Source organism: Branchiostoma belcheri, unplaced genomic scaffold (genome assembly GCF_001625305.1).
Source record: "Branchiostoma belcheri isolate BF01 breed outbred unplaced genomic scaffold, Haploidv18h27 scaffold4, whole genome shotgun sequence".
NCBI classification, from domain to species: Eukaryota; Metazoa; Chordata; class Leptocardii; order Amphioxiformes; family Branchiostomatidae; genus Branchiostoma; species Branchiostoma belcheri.
In genome coordinates this window covers 3309493-3327272 of record NW_017804020.1, presented here as the reverse complement: position 1 = coordinate 3327272, position 17780 = coordinate 3309493, and the positions used below count along the sequence as shown (strand labels likewise).

Below are 17780 nucleotides of genomic sequence, written 5' to 3'. Positions count from 1 at the left end.
CGCGTAAAATTCCGTGAAGTCAAGTGGTTGCTATAAAGAATGTACCATAGAACTTTGGGGATGTCAAAATATTAAAAATTTTAATATAGTACAAATTAGAACACACATCTATTCAAACTTGAAAACAAACTTTGTATTAATATCTAATTCATTCCTTTTTGTGTATAATTAGACTGTATAGTTAGATTTTTTGACAAATAAGTGTAATCTGAAGAAATAAACATACCCATTTATATTGTTGGTACAACACAGGTTTGGAAGAATAAACATAGCAACGGGAAGACAGCTGATACAAAAGCGTGAGATCGCCATAACACTACTGCATTATTTACTAGGACATCGTGTAATCTACTTCCCAGAGGTTCTTCCTATCAGACCAGAAGAAGGTAGGTAATCTGCTCAGAATAATCCCGAAAAGTTTGGAAACTTCCTTTGCAGTTTAATCATGGTGTATTTTAAAGAGGACAAAGTTGACGTGGAACGTATGGAACGTTCTTTCTGAACCTTTTGGGGGTTTCTTGTCAGTGTTTTGTATCTTGGCTACGTCTGATGTTTACCCCATATCGGGGCTGATCAAGCTCTTCTGAAACCAAGGACGGAGGTATCTACAAAAATTTGACGAAAAAGAAGAAATAATCAGGTCAAAAATAGATAAATTTTGGAGTGGACAGAACGAATACATTTGGCTGGCCTAAAAAGTATGAATGAAGCCAACTGATTTCTGTAGATGTGATTTAATTTGTCTGCAAGATATTAAACCATATTTCCAAAAACATTTGAATCATTTTTTATACACAACAGTGATGTGGAATATTTTCAGACAAAAGGAACCTATACTATAGTGCACAGTTTGAATATCATTAACAAATATGTCTTTTCATTATTTTTTCTTCCAGATTTGTGAGCGAATAGCCACCACACCCAACTTCCAAGATGTACAAGTTGGATCTTCCTGTGGACTTGAAGCAGGCTGCGGCCATAGAGCGGCGGCGAAACATGGAGAAACAACGCCAGAGCCGCATCTTTAATGCCAAGGAGAGGATAATTGGGGTAAGAGTCTAAAGCATTAAAAAATACGCAAATATCCATGTTCGCACACACCGTTGAGGTAGAATATCTGATTTTCTACCTCCATGCACACACACACACACAACTGGATGGTATTGCGTGACAGCACTTAACCATCGTTGATCTTGCAGGAAGATATGTCAGTTATATCTTGTCATCCATTGTTCAAAGTTGATGTAATAGAAGTCATGTCATTATTTATTGATGGCTACTAATGGAAGTCTTATCAATTCTGAATTCTATTGAAAAACGAACAATGCCTTTATATGATATCCAAACCTGAATGTGACCATACCCACATGGCCAGTGTATTGTCAATTCCATCCTTTTACCTGATATTTTGCTACTTGAAAGTAGCTGTAACCAAGAAGTTTTTGTAAACAAAGTTTTTCAATTCTGCTTAAAAAAAAGATACACACATCAACAGAAACAAGTTAGACCTTTGAGTGCAGCAGAAATTAAATTTCTGACATGAGTTGATTGTAATGTTTCAGGTTGATGTGCAGGCATTGGAACAGCAGGTGCAGGACAGAGCAGTCAGAGAGGAGACAGAAGCAGCTCGGGCAGAGGCCTTTGGTATGTCCTGTATATCATAGCAGTTTTATTCTTTTGCCAAATGGCACATATATACTGAAGCTCTTCAACTATGGATACAAAAAACAAGCTGGCAAGAACAGAGTAATTTTGACTCTTAAATTCATTAACTTCAATGTAATTGCACTGTCCTGTGCCCTTGGGAAAGGCACTTTACACGACTTTCCTCACTTAACTCAAGTCAAAATGAGTATTGTCCGTCCTGTATTTGTTATATGTGTGGGACACAACACCAGCAACAGCTGCCTTTTTGTTCCACATGTATTGTATTGTTACAATCTCAATAACTCAAATACATGTATGCTTATCTTCTCTTTATTTTCCAGCTGCTGATGCCATTCGCAATGACAAGGTTGTGGTAATGATGGAACAACGGCAGGAGCAGGACATCCGCAACCTCAACATGGCCGTCAACGACTTCCGTAAGAACTTCCAGGTTCCCGAGACGCGGCGTGAGTTTGACCTGAATGACCCTGACGGCCTGAAGAAGGACAAACCCGCCCGACTGACCGATGACGACCCTCGGTGTGGTATCAGCGGGGTTCAGAAGTTGGACGGAGAGGATCTCAACTTCACAGCCAGGAAAAAGTACCAACAGGTTTGTTTGCTTACATTTCTCCTGTTCATCCCTTGTGAGGCACAACTTTTTCTTTCCATCTGGCTCTCTAAATGAATCTGTAAATATGTAAATTTAAAGTCTTTAAATTAATTTAAATCATATTATATTAACATCTGTTGATTTTCTACATCAGGAACAAATGCGTGAGTGGACCAAGGCCCAGATCAACGAGCGCAATGCCTCGGACATGAACCAGAAGCACGCGGACCTGCTGTACGAGATGAAGGCGCGGGAACTGGACCAGCGCGCCTGCGAACTGGCCACGGCTGAGGAGGAGTGCAGGCGTCAGATCAACATGGCGACCAAGAACTTCAATTTGGCACAGGTAAGACTGAGATTGTTACTAGTAGTTTACCATCTGTAGAACTTTGTTGTAAGTGCCTGTAATCTTTGCTAACCATTACAGCCTGTCACAGCCCTAGTACATGTATCTTATAATAACTTCTCACTCAGTCCAGCTAGATGTGTTAGTGCTTGCACACTGAAGCTCAGGCTTGATGTTAGCCTCCCATTTGCCTCTATCCTGTGAATACTGTGAATATAAAAAAGAATACTAGTAGACTAAGGAATATCAAAAGAAGCATGGTGGCATAAAGAGCATTTGACAGGCATTTCACTGGTAGACTTTGTACTCCCTCTTTTGAAATATAGCAAATCTTAAAAAACAAAACCAATGGTCTTTTTAATTTTGTAGGTGTGTTTGTTCACTTCATTCTTGTTTCCTTCCATAGCAACGGGAAAAGGAGGAGCAGGAGGCCATGAAGAGGCAGCAGCATCAGGACGACAACTACACCGAGCTGTCCAACCACATCTACGGAGACATGCTGACGGAGAATCCCGCCGTGGCACAGAGCGCGTTCGGCCCGCACCGCGTCATCACGGACAGGTGGAAGGGGATGAGCCCCGAGCAGCTGGCTGATGTCCGTAACAGACAGGAGCAGCAGAGGCAGGAGAAGGAGGTAGGGACATGTTTTTTTAAAACTATTTCAAAGGGGACTGTGTTGTTCCGAGTAGGCAGGTGCTTAAAGGTGTGTTATTTCCTCCATTAGCAAACATACAAGTACAAACAGACAAGTATGTAGCTAGTCTTCCTGGATAATAGCAGACATACATCATACAAGCTGCATAAAAACTGAACATTATTTACATACAACTTTTAAAATACATAACTTTGCAGCAGATGAGGTAAAATGAAGTAAAGAAAGCTCATCTATATTCCATTATTAAATTTGATACCTTCAATCAACACAAGCAATATTAACTTGATATTGGGGGCCAATATCGCATGCTAGATAATAAAGGGTTAATGCACTGCCCCGAGTTGTATATGGTGTCATAACTGCATGAGCAGCTGCCATAACCACCGAATAAACCACCGTGTGAGCGAAGCGAACGAGGTGGTTTATGAGGTGGTTATGGCAGCTGCCCATGCAGTTATGACACCATATACAACGAGGAAAAGGCAGTGCATTAAAATTATTATCATATAGCCTATCCAAACTGTCAATCAACACAATTCCTGTTTGAAATACAACAGCTTTAATATATATACATACATAAAAATACATTCGAATATATTATACGCTTTAAAACAAATATGGATAATTTCATTTAATGCAAATTGTAGTTTAAATGAAGCTAAACAAAAAAGTTTATTGGACAGAAAAATGCTACAAAGGTTTACAGAAAGAGTCGCATGCCCCTATACCCTATAACATAATGGTATCAGCCATAACACGACATGTGCTGTTATTCCGCCATAACACCACATGTGCTGTTATCGGGAAATAACAGCACGGGTATCCGGGCCTCTGATTGGTCCACGCCGTCCGGCTATATGATAATTACGATTCACTCCTGAAGAAGGTTGACATGAGAGCGACTGAATATTCGAGGTGAGCTACTATTGCTTGTGTTGAACTGAAGCATCAAAGTTCATTGAGGTAAAATTATTTTTTGCACAGACTGAATGTTCATCTGTTTTCTTCTTTGGTTGATTGACATATATCCATCAATTTTGTAGCGCCTGGCCATGGAGGAACGTCTGAGAAACGAGGAGTGGGACAAACAACGTGTGGACGCTGACCGAGCCGCCGTCATCCTGGAGAGAAGAGAGGAACGTCTGAAGAAGGAACTCGAGAAGCAGCAAGCCCATGAGAACCTGCGACTTGGTGCGGAGCAGAAGGCACAGTAAGTAGCTCCCTCTAGCAGGACACATAGGAAGTGCAGCTGGTCTGCTTCCAGTTTCCATAGAAATGTACCACAAGAGATGGCAGGACAAACAGGAAAAACATTTTATATTCTACTTTTCTTGTTTTGTGGAGTGTTGCTATCTTTTAATCATTCTTTTGTGTGTGAGTTTTGTTTACTTTTACAAATATCAAGTGATTAAAGCTCAAGAGGAATTTTTGATTGATGACCAAAATGATATCAAAATGAAAAAAAATTGTATTTCATTATTCCTGGTAACTTCTGAAATGAAAATGATTTGAAGATCTGGTTATTCTTTACACACATAGATACTAGTCTTCAAACTAGAGAAAATTTCATAAGCATTGATCCCTTAACTTGGTGGATAGCTTTAGCTACTTTTAAAAACAGTTTTGCTCAACAAAAACATCCTCACAGCTTTAAAAGCATGACTAAGAATTCACTGCTATTTGCTAACTCACAAGTTTTGGTGTGGTGTGCAAATTAAAACTCACAGTAACATACCCAAATCCAAGCAGCTTCATATGCAGGGCCATACCAATACACAGCTTGTAAAGGTAGGAGCAGGGTGGCATCCTCCAACCTATAACAAACCTTCTCTCACTTTGTGTGTTTGCTCTCTTTCTTTTTTTCCACAGCCGAGAGTTCATGGACAAGGAGGTTTACCGGAACAATATCACTGGAGACTTCTACTCTCAGTGGAACACATCCAGCAGATGATGCCTCAACGTTCCCTCTTTTTTTCCCCCAACTCTTTAACAACTAATCAACAACACATGCTCAACCTTTCAACAGTTTGTAATGATTGTGTTCATAGTTATAGAAGTTATTAGAACAGTGGTAAAAAGTTGAAAAACATTTACAGTTGTATTATTCACACTTATGAATTGTTAGGACTAAAGTAAATGTTAACTATGAAAGGAAATCAGGATGATAATTTCTCAATAGATTACCATAAATTGATGGTTAGATACATTATGTGCAAGGCTGATATCATATCTTGAAAGTTCATCTGTTGGTAGAAGTCATTATGAAGCACGTTTACACTGTATTTTTCAACACAAGTTTGACTGAAGTTTCCAACCCTAGAAATTGGACTTACCCAAATTTTTCGACTGTACAACTCCAGTCTTTGTCAACAACAGAAGTGGTGGATTGCTCAATCCTTGACAAAGATTGGTGAGTTGCACAGTCAAAAATTTGGGTAAGTCCAATTTCTAGGGTTGGAAACTTCAGTCAAACTTGCATTATGAGGCTATAATGGATTTTGTAGTCTTACCTTTAGCCGAGTTGTACGCCTGAAGCACCTGTCCCTTGTGTAACCCCCACATGATTTACTCCTCCCCCTGTAGCGTGGATTTCTTGGATAAGGAGGTTTACACCAATGAACCAACAGCTCAGTACTTCATGCAGTTCAACAAAACCAGTCGGTGACCTAGCTGTGACCTCTACCCCTTGACCTTCCAACCACAATGTGCCTGATGACCCAGATGTGACCACTTGGTTCTGCCTGACCAATACTATACAGAGTAGCAAGTCAAATATTCTATCTGTGCACAAGAATCCATATTGACATAAAGTTTTGCTTGTTCACTTGTTCAAAGAAAGGAACCAAGTGGTCATACAGATTACCCTATTGCTAAATATCAGTAGACTTACGGGCTTGATAATCTATTGTAATGGTTGTTGTAAGTTGTACATTTTAATTCTTATCAGATTTCTTCATCACGTATTACAGTAGTATTGCCACAAAGTGCATATTTCTCAAATGCACCACAGGCAATGTACAGATTTTGTGAGCCAAAACCACATGAAGTATAGCATATGTCAAATGTTAATGTTCTACTAGATTGCCTTATATTGTTGGTGGCAGTATTGCTATGTAGAGATTTGTAATATTGTGCACCTCTTGGAATACCGGTAGTAGGAAAAAAAAGGAAATAAGTTTTATGCCATGTACAATGTAAGTTTTCAGCTTTTCCATTGTGTACATATGTTTAACACACTTGTGAAGCACAAGTGATATGATGTTGTATTCTAACACTGAATAAAGGTGGTGACAATACTGTAAAGAATATTTTCTCACTGTGTCTTATGGATAATGTATTGTGCCTTGGCTAGGATGTCAACTTAAATTTACACATTCAAAGTCAAACACACAAAATGCTTACACTCGACATAATGGCATTTTATCTACTGGCTTTAAGTTTATTCCGTTCATATTTCTCTCAGCACATTCATTGCATGTATATCATAGGTAAGACCCATGAACAGAGATCTTGCACTTTTGCTGCTATAGCCACAGTTATGAAAATACATGTAGCTGCATAAGTGAAGCTTGATGTTCATCATTCTTCCCAGATTTTGAATCCAAACATGATTTTAGAATTCCTAAGTGCCTTCAAGTGCAAAGGCAGATTTCCACATACACACATGTACATGTATAACCTAGCAACAATCCAAGTAATGGTGGATTATGGCAATGAGATACATGATAAAAGATTTGAATGGGAAAATAATCAAGAAGTGTAGCATGATTGATGTAGGTGCAAGGTGACTGATAAAAACACACCCACTCATAAAAAACATGTCCATGTTTCCTTCACATTTTGTCGAAATTGTCCACATAAACCTGTAATATAAAAAAAATCTACAACCTGTAATTTGGGTGCCAGTTGTACTACAGGGTTGGGAGGAGTCATCTTTACCTATCTTCCCTTTTGAAATAAAGAATAAGTAATAGTAGTTAACATTAGTGACAATACACAAACTAGACCATGAAATCATGACGTCATGAAAAAGGCAAACATGGCTATCTAAAATTTTCATAGAATATTCTGAGCAGAAAAACAATAGAGCAATTATTGAGGAATTGTAGAGTAAATATCAGTTGTACATAAGTAATTTTATATGCCCCCCTAAAATCACTTTGGAATGCAGCACTTCCTTGCATTGTTAGTTTACATATCTATCTGTACACAATGGCAACCAAAATATAAAATTATACAAAAGTCATTTACATCTTAACCTTAATATTACTATTAGCTTAGACATTATCTTTGGAATAAATAGGCTACAGAATTGTTCTAAGATATGTGTTTGCTACACATTATACTTTTCTTTGGAAGCCGAGATTACCATACTCAATTGCCATGATTGTTCAGTCCAATGTTTCTGCAGTACCAGTAATTATAACTTTTGCAAGCAATCTGACCACATCTCAAGTGGTCAAGGCCTGTGCTCCTCTTTGTTGCCAAGACATCTGCAGAAGCTTGTGCCACAAAGTACCTAACTTAGTGACGCTTTGTGTGCCTGCATGCCCCAGTAACTCAGGAGTAGAGCTTGGACGCTGACTGAAGTCTTCACTAAATTCTGGAGTCTTTTTGCTTGCTGCTTTCTTAGTTGTACATGTAGAGAATGAACAATAGCCCACAGAGTGTATCTGATGTAGGTTATGGCATGCCTGGTTGCACAACAAAAGCAGTCAAGATGTAGCCGTGACCAAAAGTACACAGTTTTTTTATAACATCCAAAGTAGAGATGTGCCTGTGTGTGTACTGTTCAGAACAGATGTACAGTCAAACCTGCCAAGGTGACCACCTCTTCAAGCTGGCCACCTGGACATTTTCCATCATGTTGATTATTGATGATAACCAATGAGAAATCATGGAGAAACCAGCCAGTTTTCCTTGACTGTTGGATGATGTTTTTGTTTGATGTAAATTGCTCCATGTGCCACCCTCCCTACATGCATTCATCATAGAACTGAAGACGCCCACAACATTTGACATTAAAACATCTCGACTTGGAAACAATTTATGTCTCACACTCTCAGTCATGTTGTGAGGCAACCCTCTTCAAGGATACCACCTGTCCAAGGTGGCCACTTTTCTTCTGCCCCTTTGGCGGGTTTCACTTTACATGTATGCATATCATGAGTCTGTACTGCAAGCCTGCGTATTAGTATCTCACTTGTCTGCTGATTTTACCACCAGTTTGCCGTCGTCCTCGGTCACTTCGATTCCGAAGTCATTGAGCGCGATGTTGTCTGCGAGCCCTTTGTTTTCCAGGCCAGCGATCACTGCCTGGTTGTCATGGTTCCCCTCGCACAGGTTACGTATCGTGAAGATGGCCCACTGGCTGATATCTAGGACCAATGGTCAAGAATAAAACTTAAAACAGTACGATCTGAAAAGATGATGTTTAGAAGAATTAGTGGATATCTAATTGTAGGTATCAAAAGAGTATCGCTGTGGCAATTCTAATTATACTGGATGTAGCAAAAGGAAAGAATTATCTTTCTTCAAACTGCAATGCAATAGAAATTGGAGAAAAGGCCAAGAAAGAATGACATTACATCGTACACTAAGTCTTTTACTTTAAAACAAACAGCTACGTTAACAGACTACAAAGGATACAGGGGTTGTGGTCGTCTATGCTGCAATGGTCCAAGATAAGGGGGATACCTTCCAACTCACGAACCTGCATGGACAGAAGATGGGTGATACAAAATACAGGCCTACCCTCTCCTGAAAGTAGTGTGATATAGCCTGGCAGACAAGAGCCTAAAGGACACTACACCACATACAGCAGGGGGTGTCAAATTGTTTTATTTCCAGGTCCTGAAAATTGTACATTGTACAAAGAAACCATCTGACCCCAATCATATACCAATAATCAAAGAAATCTGTCAAACCCACCACGAGTTATTGCTTTCAACACACAAACACAACCGAAAACAGTACCTTCCCGCGGAAGGATACCTCCTTCCCTGAAGGTAACAAAACTACTAACAGTAAAGGGAAACATCATACTTTGTCCTGGTTGGACGTGTTCTGGAAGCACATGTTTCCCAGCAGCCGGATGAGATCTCTCTTCAGCCCATGGACAGGGTGGACATCATCAGGACTGTCCGGGGGAACCATCTTCTGTGTCTGACTGAAAATGTTGTCTCCCAGCTTACCAGCTGCAGTAGTTAATCTGAGAAGTTCTGAGATAAAAGACAGTACTAGAATTAATAGTATTATAAACTAGAAAGGTAACATTTGCAAAGCAAATGCATAATGTTTACCTTCACATATGGTCTACTCTGTTAATTCTTCCTAAACACATTCACATATATGGTGACAGGAACTTAAATCCCTCCTTCTATAAAATTGCAACATGATGTAACCCAACACCAGTTACCATGATGGTGAGAAATGGTCTGGTTCAGGTCATTGACCAGGTCAGAGGTCAGTGTTTGGAGAAGAAGAGGAAACTGAGCAAAAACAATTACAAATGTATGTTTTCCTTTTGGTAAACATGACAGGTAACATTTGCAAAGCAAATTCAAAATGTTTATCTTCACATGATTTAGCCTAACAAACAAGTGCTCTGCTATACTCAAACACAATCATATACTGGTACATGTATATAGCGCCCAGCCCTTACATGTATGCTCCAGCTCTGTCCTGCTACATGATGTAACCCAACACCACAGCAGGGTGTCTACTACAGCACCAGTTACCATGGTGACAGACTTACCTACACCAGACGCTAGTAAGGACTCCATCCTGATGAGTTCCATATATTTTTCCTGTTGTCCCGTACCGAGACACAGCACTTTTAGGAGCTTCATAATAATAACTGCTTCCTGAAGGAAGGATAAATTGTGGATATAAAAGTCAGTACTGTTAGTAAAGAGCTACTAACAGTGATTTCAAATGCATTTCAATCAATTATTAGTTCAGTTTAGCAAATACCCTTGTATGTTACTATAGCTGGAAGAGTGTTACAGCTCCTATATCATTACGATGGTGTAGCCAAGCAATCAAGGAGGTTCTTCAAAGGCAATTCAAACTCTACCAGTCTAGATAAATTATGGAGAATATTTCCAGACATTTCAAGTGTTTTCCATCACTCTTCTTCCAAATGACAGATATTTTAGGGACCCTGAAGAAGAGCGTTGTCACGTTCAGAAATAATCTAAGTGCATGTACATGTTATTTTTCCAGGAGTAAAGTTTGAGCTGTCTTTGCATATTGTTAATGTTTACCTGGATGTCTAACCTTCATCAACGAATCAAGGAGGTTATGGTCTTTGACCATGTATCCCAGCTTACCAGGTTCTCAGTGTTCTCCCCTACAGACAGGATTGTTTGGAAGTTTTCCTGGAACTCGGCTGCCAGGAACTCCAACACAAAGACAGGCAGGACCTGGTCCTCCTCCTCACCAGGACTGCTGCTCTCACTCTCTCCTATCTTAGCTGAGATGATGTCAAGCAGGATGATCCTGGCAACCAGACAGGTAAAATTTGGGATCGAAATACCAACTTTATATGCAGGTTAGTGCAGGTAAAATTGAAGCTGTACACCAGGTATTTCTGATGTCTATCTGTACCTATAACCAGCACTGGTTCATGTACATTTTTAACAATGCTAAAGTGACATGTATATGAATACCAAGTGTGGACTGTTCACAACATGCTTGAATTCAGCTAAATATGGATATGTGATTGACTCACCTGGTTTCTAATGGAAGTGTACTGTAAACATTGGGCAGGAAGAACTTGGACATCAGGAACTTTTCAGTCACTAACAACAGTCTGTGAAAGACATGTCTTAGATACAGTACATGAATAAATGCATACTGTTAGTGTTACTACACAAGTAAGTGTACAGTGTGTAATGTGCCTAAAAATTCAAGATACAGATTTTTTAAAATCAAATTGTTAAGTTGGATAACAGTTTATTTCTCATTATGAAATTGAAGTACATGTATATTTGGTACACTGGAGTTGCACAACATAAATAATCGACTGCAAGAAACACATGATATCTGACCCCCAGTCTAGATCAGGCTGTCTCTCACACAGGTCCAGCACAGTCTGCACCAGGAGGCGGCCCTTAGTGTCCAACACTAGCTGCTGCATGGTGGTGTCATTCAGACAGACATGGAGGACCATACAGCAGTACCCTGCTGCTGTGGGGTCAGGACATCCCAGGGCTGACCTGGAAACACACAAGTACAACATGTTACTGTAACTGAGCATATCAGCAGAATGCAGTGCACCCTTGGGAAACCTGTACTTCCATGAGTTTTTGTTGGGTATTTGGTCAACGTTTTTGCCTGTTCCAGGCGATATCTTTCCCGACACAACATTCAAAAATGATAAACAGGATGTCATCCATAAATATGCAACTATGACCATAAACAAGACTTCTTAAATAGCGCACAATGCATTACCAGTTTCACACAGGCGCAGTACATTTTGTTACAAAAACTTACATACTGTTTGTCAGTATAATTACCTTCGCCAAGAAGGTTATGTTTTCAGGGGCGTTCGTGTATGTGTGTGTGTGTGTGTGTGTCTGTCTGTCTGTCTGTCTGTAAACACGATAACTTGAGAAGGCCTGGATGGATTGTCTTGATACTTGGTAGGTGAGTAGGTCTTGATGAGACCTCAAAATGATTAGATTTTGGACCCCCTAACGGCTTGTTATGGTACTGCAGCTGAACTTCCGGTTTTGATATCTCATGATCTAGACATGCTATGGTGATGAAATTTAGATGGTAGGTAGCTCTTGTGCTGGGAAAAAAGTGACGTGAGTTTAGGCCCCCTAGCGGCTTGCTCTGGAACTGCAGGGATAAATTCTTGAAAATATTCAAAAGGGGATAACTCAAGAACCGGTTGACGGATCGTCGTGATTTTTGGTATGTAGGTAGCTTACGTGATGCTTAATATAATTATGTGACAATTATGCAAATATGGATGTAATTTGCATAATTTATGGGGAAATTCTATAAATCAGCTGCATTCCATAATAGGACAATTGAAGCTTGTGACATTGGTAATTGACAACGAGAGAAACACAGGAAGATGTTGATTATGTTAATAATGACTTAATTTGCATAATTAATGAGAAAATTTTATAATTATGTAATGATAACTGCCTGGAATTTCATACTTGTGGTATTTCAAAGTTAAATTGAGGTGAACATCATTAAACATAATTTATTCAAATCAGGACCTCATTTGCATAATTTATTAGGAAATGTTAGAATGCATTGTTTGTTAATATAAGACTGTCTTTTGGTTGAGATTATGATAAAATGATATAATTCATAAAAATTAGGTTCCTATTTCTTAAATCAGGGGGGAATAATCTAATCTAAACTTTGTCAGTCATAAAGATTAACATCATTTGGCGAAGGTACGAGATCGGGGAACTCTAGTTCATGAATAGTTTCAACAGGTTAGTAAGTCACTGAGTAAAGAGACTCTTTTTACATAAACAAGTCTTTTGGCTGTGTAAAAAGAGTATCTTTACTTTATCAGTAGGTGGAGGCAAGATGTATGATAACTACACATTTGAGCCTTCCCTGACTGAACTGGCCTTTAAAAACAATTTACAACCTTGAAGAAAAAAAATGAGTTCTTGAATGATTGACTTGAGGCATGACATACTGGACCAGTACTCACAGGAAGACATCTGGGTATGCTGCCTGCCACACGACATCCTGGGACGACGGGTTCCCTGATGACAGGTTGCCTAGCAACTGGACAGCACAGCGTAGAGCCAGCATTTGGGATGAAGAGACTTGTACAACTACATGACATGTACAAGAGCAGGAAAAAACCTCTTATTTTATTACCATACTGACAAGCCACAAACACACACATATACAATGTATATATATATATAAATAATGTAACGTTAAATGGTCATCTCCAAGTATATTTACTTAGTACAAGTTGTTCTTTCAGCTAACAAAAAAGGTCCAATTGTACATACCTAAATCAGCTGCCTCGAGACTGCCATTTGATAGCTCTGGTTGCTTTGCGAGAAGAGTTACAATGGCAGTGGTGGTCGGAACAAGGTCTGCATTCCTGTCAAGACAAGTAGCCAGTACATCAACAAAATTGATATGACCACATTAAATATAACTAGTACGAGGTTTTGAGCATACAAGATAAACGAAGGTTAATCTATGTATGCAGTTTATAGTGAAAAGTAACTTACAAGACTCTGAGCTGGTTTGCTTGGCATGAAACACAGGAATTCCTGAGAAATCTGAAACATTCCGTGGAAGTCCCCAACACCCCCTGGCTCCATCCGTCTGGGGGGCTGGACTCCAGGTGCTGCAGTACCGCCTCCAGGAGACAGGAGGCATCTTGGAAGACTGACTCAGGCAGAATGGTTCTGGGTAATATTGTTGAGGGAATACCAAGAGAGAGATTTGCTTTAATACATGACTGTTAAATTATTTGTAAATCCTACGTCATAGGTTGTAAAGACATAAAAATATATATAAAGTATAATGTGGTGGCTTGTTTCATTGCTCATGTGTATCATTTTAGATCTCAGTATACGTACTGTAAAAAGTCAAGCCTCTCTTTCAAATTCCAATGATATTAAACTATTTATCACAACATTTAGGATATACATGTAGATGTAGTGCAAACCAAAAATTCAAATGATCAAGAATGTTATATGAAGTTCTGAAAATTCGCCCATATGGCTTACTCTTTATTACCATTTAAACTATGCTGATTTTTAACATTCTACCATTTCATACAACGTCCTTCTGGTATTTAGGAGGATTTTAACAGTGGGAATTACCAACTTGTTTACCTATCTGGGCCTTGGGCCATAATTTTTCGCTTGTACACCCCCCACCTCGGGCCCCCAAATCCCAAACACACTTACCCTTGGCTCTGAAGTAAGGAAATTTGAGCATTTACCTATTTTCTTGAGATTTCAGCAGTTCTGTCAGTATTTCAATGTTTTCCTGTAATCTTCTGCATCCTATAACTTCAACAATGAGTTCTCCTTTCGTCGCATATTCGTTTAAAACCTCGGCACAGCTCCGTAAACTTCCTAAACTCGTGTTTTCGTCCGCCATGTTGTCCGTGGATGTAAAACCAGCTGTGATTGGACAGTGGAATAGATCGCGTTCTGTGATTGGTTGAGGTGTGAGCAACTGCGCACTGTCATCGCAAAAGACGTGACCTTTCTCTCAACATGGCGGCGATCAGGAGCTGCAAGGTCTGTTGTTGTTTTGACGTTTTCGACCTCTTTTGTGGAGGATGTGAGTGCAAATTAACCAGCTTTTTGTGTCACCAAGCTTCTGTTTCACTCTATTCTGTGGTCAGATCTCTCCACACGCCTTTAACAGGGGCTGCGTAAGCTTGCAGATGTGACCTCGTGGGTCTCTGTCCCCACAACACTTTTTCTTGTATGATAATTCACCTAGAAATTCTATTGCCAGCAATGCTTGGTCATGGCTATGATTTATCTGCAAGCAGTGTAACATACACCCTGCTACACTTGTAACATGATCGGACCAAGTTTAAAGGCAGTGGGGGCGTAGGGTGGGCGTGTAGGGGGAAGGGCACGTACACTGTAAAGTTTTATATACTGGGGAGATCTCGAGATCAAAGTCCAGGTCTCTCGACCTTAAACTTCAGAGACCTTGCTGTAGTAATTCGTAACCAATCGCACTCATTTTCTCAACCATAACTTGTTATACGACACTGTGATGTATAGTAGACAAAGAATGAGAAATTGATAAGGAGATCATAGTTCAGATCTGTTGACGTACATTTGTATTTCTCTCTTTCTCACATAGCTGAAAATTTATTACAAATTATGGATGCATCTTCATAATACTTGGTATATGTTGGAAGGTTGGGGTCAAGAATACAAATGTCATTCTAGCGGCTTTCTAAGGTACTGCAGTGGCTCTTTCGGGTTTGATTCTAGCGGCTTTCTAAGGTACTGCAGTGGCTCTTTCGGGTTTGATATGTTGAGTTTTAGAGATGCAGCATAGGTAACAATGTACTAACATTATGGTTTGATTTACATAAGGTGACAGATATAAACCTAACAGAATCTAGAATGGTTATTGGTATACAACACTGGTTCTGTACACAATAAAGATAACTTATGACATGAATCTTCACTTCCCAAGGGCCTTGTTGCCATAGTAACAGGTGGGGCCTCTGGCCTGGGTCGGGCTACCGTGGAGAGGCTGGTAAAGCAGGGTGCGATCTGTGGTGATCGCCGACCTGCCAACATCAGAGGGAGAGTCTGTGGCTAACACTATCGGTGGGAACTGTGTCTTCTCTCCAACAGATGTGAGTATGGACAGAACAATGTGTCCTGTTAAATTCTATTGTAGTTTGGGGTTTCCTCTATGGGAAATTTGAACTCTGTATACGAGCATTATTTTATCTGAATTTGTAGACCCAGGGCTCGAAATTCATTTTTGGGAATAGGTGCTCTGGTGCACACAACCTAAAAAATTGGGTGCACAAAAATATTTTAGGGTCACCATATAACATTATAAGATAAAATAAGTAGAATGTCAGCAAAAACTATAATTATGTTTCCTTTCAAGAAAAGTACTATAACAATGAAAAGTACTATAAAAATATGCTGTAACTACCATACATTTAACATCTTTACATACATTAAACATAAGAAAATATTTGAGAGCACATGGTGCAGCCACAGGGAAAAAAAGGGTGCACAGCTCCAAATTTGGGTGTACTAAGGTCCACGTGCACCCAGTATTTCCAGCCCTGAGACTGGAATATCCATTGTTTTCCAGGTGTCAAAGGAGTCAGATGTGTTGGCCACAGTTGCCAAGGCCAAGTCAGAGTTTGGGAAGCTGAACGCAGCCATAAACTGTGCAGGGATCGGGGTGGCCATGAAAACATACAACTTCAAAAAGAACGCACCACACCCACTGGAAGACTTCCAGCGAGTACTGACAGTAAGTTCTCAAATGTCGAACCAAGACACTTTGATTACTAGAAAGGTAACATTTGCAAAGCAAATGCATATTGTTTACCTTTGTATATGATCTGCTCTGTTAATTCTTACTCTTACATAGACAGGAGTCTAAATCCCTCCTGCTATAAAATTGCAACATGATGTAACCCAACACTCATAATAATACCATGGTAACAGACAGTCTGGACTAGGTTATTGAGCTTTTTGATTTTGGAGAAGAAGAGGAAGAAACTGAGCAAAAACAATATGTTTTCCTTCGGTACTTGTGATACTATTGTACGTCCTATGCTGTTGCAGTTTTTCATAAAATTTAAACGTTTGTTTTACAGGTAAACACAGTTGGAACCTTTAACGTGATTCGACTGTCTGTGGCTGAGATTGCCCAGAATGAACCCAACGAGGATGGAGAGAGGGGGGTGATCATTAACACAGCCAGCGTGGCTGCTTTCGAGGGGCAGCAGGGGCAGGTGGCTTACTCTGCATCCAAGGGAGCCATCGTAGGGATGACTCTGCCAATAGCACGAGACTTGGCTGACAAGGGCATCAGAGTTAACACAATTGCACCAGGTAGGCTTGGTTTTGTTCTATGAATATGGATACATTTCATGTACATGTAGTTAATTTTCTGCCTTCTTCAATAGGGCATTTAATGTCAGAGAATTCCTCTAAAACCACATGCTATAGAAAGCTTCCACACTGTTTTCCACCAGTTTTAAATGTCTAATTTAAAGACATACATCAAGCTATTTGTGTCTTTTAAACAAAGGACTAAACATTATAGGACTAGCTACTGCAGTGTTATGCTATGTGGTAGTTACATGAGTTTATACTGGTCAAATTTAGGCTAAAGATCATTTGTCTCATTTTTACAGGCCTTTTCCTGACACCGTTGCTGATGAGCCTGCCAGACAAAGTGCGGTCCTTCCTGGCCAAGATGGTGCCGTATCCGCAGCGCCTGGGTCACCCAGACGGTACGCACACCTCGTACAGTCCATCATCGAGAACCCCATGCTCAACGGAGAAGTCATCAGGATAGACGGCGCCATCCGCATGCCGCCATAATACTGAGAACCAACGGTCAAATCTTGTTAACAACGGGTAATTCATTCTCAGCGGACTGCCTCTTGCATTAGACACAAACCTCAAGGAGTGGTGATAGTGTACTTATGAAGTATTGTAGTGTCGTGAGAATTAGAGTTAGCCTTAAAGTATGCTGTTGTGTCTTGCCGTCCGACATTTATAGCAAAATTATTGACATGTAAACAAGCCAACAAATGTGGTATGATGTGTGACAGTACACTGAATATTGTAATGCCTTCTTTGCTGTGAGATCTACAAGAACTGTCTAGTTAAACTCTGTAACTGCTGCTGTATAGTGAAGTATGTCCCACCTTTATGATATGGTGCTGAAAGAAAAAATTGGGTATTAAAGGCCTAGGAAAAGTAATGCTGTTTTTCTGGTTTCAGTCCTGAAAAAAATAGGGTCGGTAGGTAGGGATTTTTCCT

At 39.8% G+C, this 17780-nt stretch overlaps 3 protein-coding genes across 5 annotated transcripts; 2 read left to right on the top strand and 1 right to left on the bottom strand.

Moving 5' to 3' along the window:
* Window positions 1–249: 249 nt before the first annotated feature.
* LOC109477409 (RIB43A-like with coiled-coils protein 2) lies at window positions 250–6564 on the top strand. 2 transcript variants are annotated; one of them, XM_019778662.1, is made up of 8 exons: window positions 250–386; window positions 897–1050; window positions 1563–1644; window positions 1989–2260; window positions 2415–2606; window positions 3013–3240; window positions 4305–4471; window positions 5845–6564. In XM_019778662.1, exons 2-8 carry the CDS (start codon window positions 934–936, stop codon window positions 5924–5926), a joined length of 1140 nt encoding a protein of 379 aa, XP_019634221.1. In that variant the 5' UTR covers window positions 250–386; window positions 897–933; the 3' UTR covers window positions 5927–6564. The 2 variants fall into 2 exon arrangements, with proteins under 2 accessions (XP_019634221.1, XP_019634223.1); XM_019778664.1 differs by lacking the exon at window positions 5845–6564 and adding an exon at window positions 5131–5321.
* A 1786-nt stretch (window positions 6565–8350) lies between these two features.
* Window positions 8351–14428, bottom strand: LOC109477393 (ataxin-10-like). Of its 2 annotated transcripts, XM_019778641.1 has the most exons (11): window positions 14219–14428; window positions 13497–13676; window positions 13269–13363; window positions 12956–13082; window positions 11316–11483; window positions 10997–11077; window positions 10596–10764; window positions 10019–10127; window positions 9307–9482; window positions 8911–8974; window positions 8359–8639 (listed from the first exon to the last, which is right to left on the bottom strand). In XM_019778641.1, exons 1-11 carry the CDS (start codon window positions 14377–14379, stop codon window positions 8461–8463), a joined length of 1509 nt encoding a protein of 502 aa, XP_019634200.1. In that variant the 5' UTR covers window positions 14380–14428; the 3' UTR covers window positions 8359–8460. The 2 variants fall into 2 exon arrangements, with proteins under 2 accessions (XP_019634201.1, XP_019634200.1); XM_019778642.1 differs by lacking the exons at window positions 13269–13363; window positions 14219–14428 and having other exon boundaries at window positions 8351–8639; window positions 13497–13647.
* Window positions 14429–14498: 70 nt separating this feature from the next.
* LOC109477394 (3-hydroxyacyl-CoA dehydrogenase type-2-like) lies at window positions 14499–17734 on the top strand. Its single transcript, XM_019778643.1, is given in 7 exon segments — window positions 14499–14522; window positions 15448–15525; window positions 15527–15613; window positions 16090–16254; window positions 16604–16841; window positions 17147–17242; window positions 17245–17734. Coding segments are annotated over 7 exon segments (780 nt in total). The 3' UTR covers window positions 17337–17734.
* Window positions 17735–17780: the final 46 nt, after the last annotated feature.

Bases quoted from the DNA above. Each gene is read 5' to 3' on its own strand.
- LOC109477409 (XM_019778662.1), top strand. From the start codon at position 934: ATGTACAAGTTGGATCTTCCTGTGGACTTGAAGCAGGCTGCGGCCATA. The intron at 1,051-1,562 runs GTAAGAGTCTAA...GTAATGTTTCAG, and splicing joins CCAAGGAGAGGATAATTGGG to GTTGATGTGCAGGCATTGGA. The intron at 2,261-2,414 runs GTTTGTTTGCTT...TTTCTACATCAG, and splicing joins CCAGGAAAAAGTACCAACAG to GAACAAATGCGTGAGTGGAC.
- LOC109477393 (XM_019778641.1), bottom strand. From the start codon at position 14,379: ATGGCGGACGAAAACACGAGTTTAGGAAGTTTACGGAGCTGTGCCGAG. The intron at 10,128-10,595 runs GTAAGCTGGGAT...TCCTTCCTTCAG, and splicing joins GGGAGAACACTGAGAACCTG to GAAGCAGTTATTATTATGAA. The intron at 9,483-10,018 runs GTAAGTCTGTCA...CTTTTATCTCAG, and splicing joins CTTACTAGCGTCTGGTGTAG to AACTTCTCAGATTAACTACT.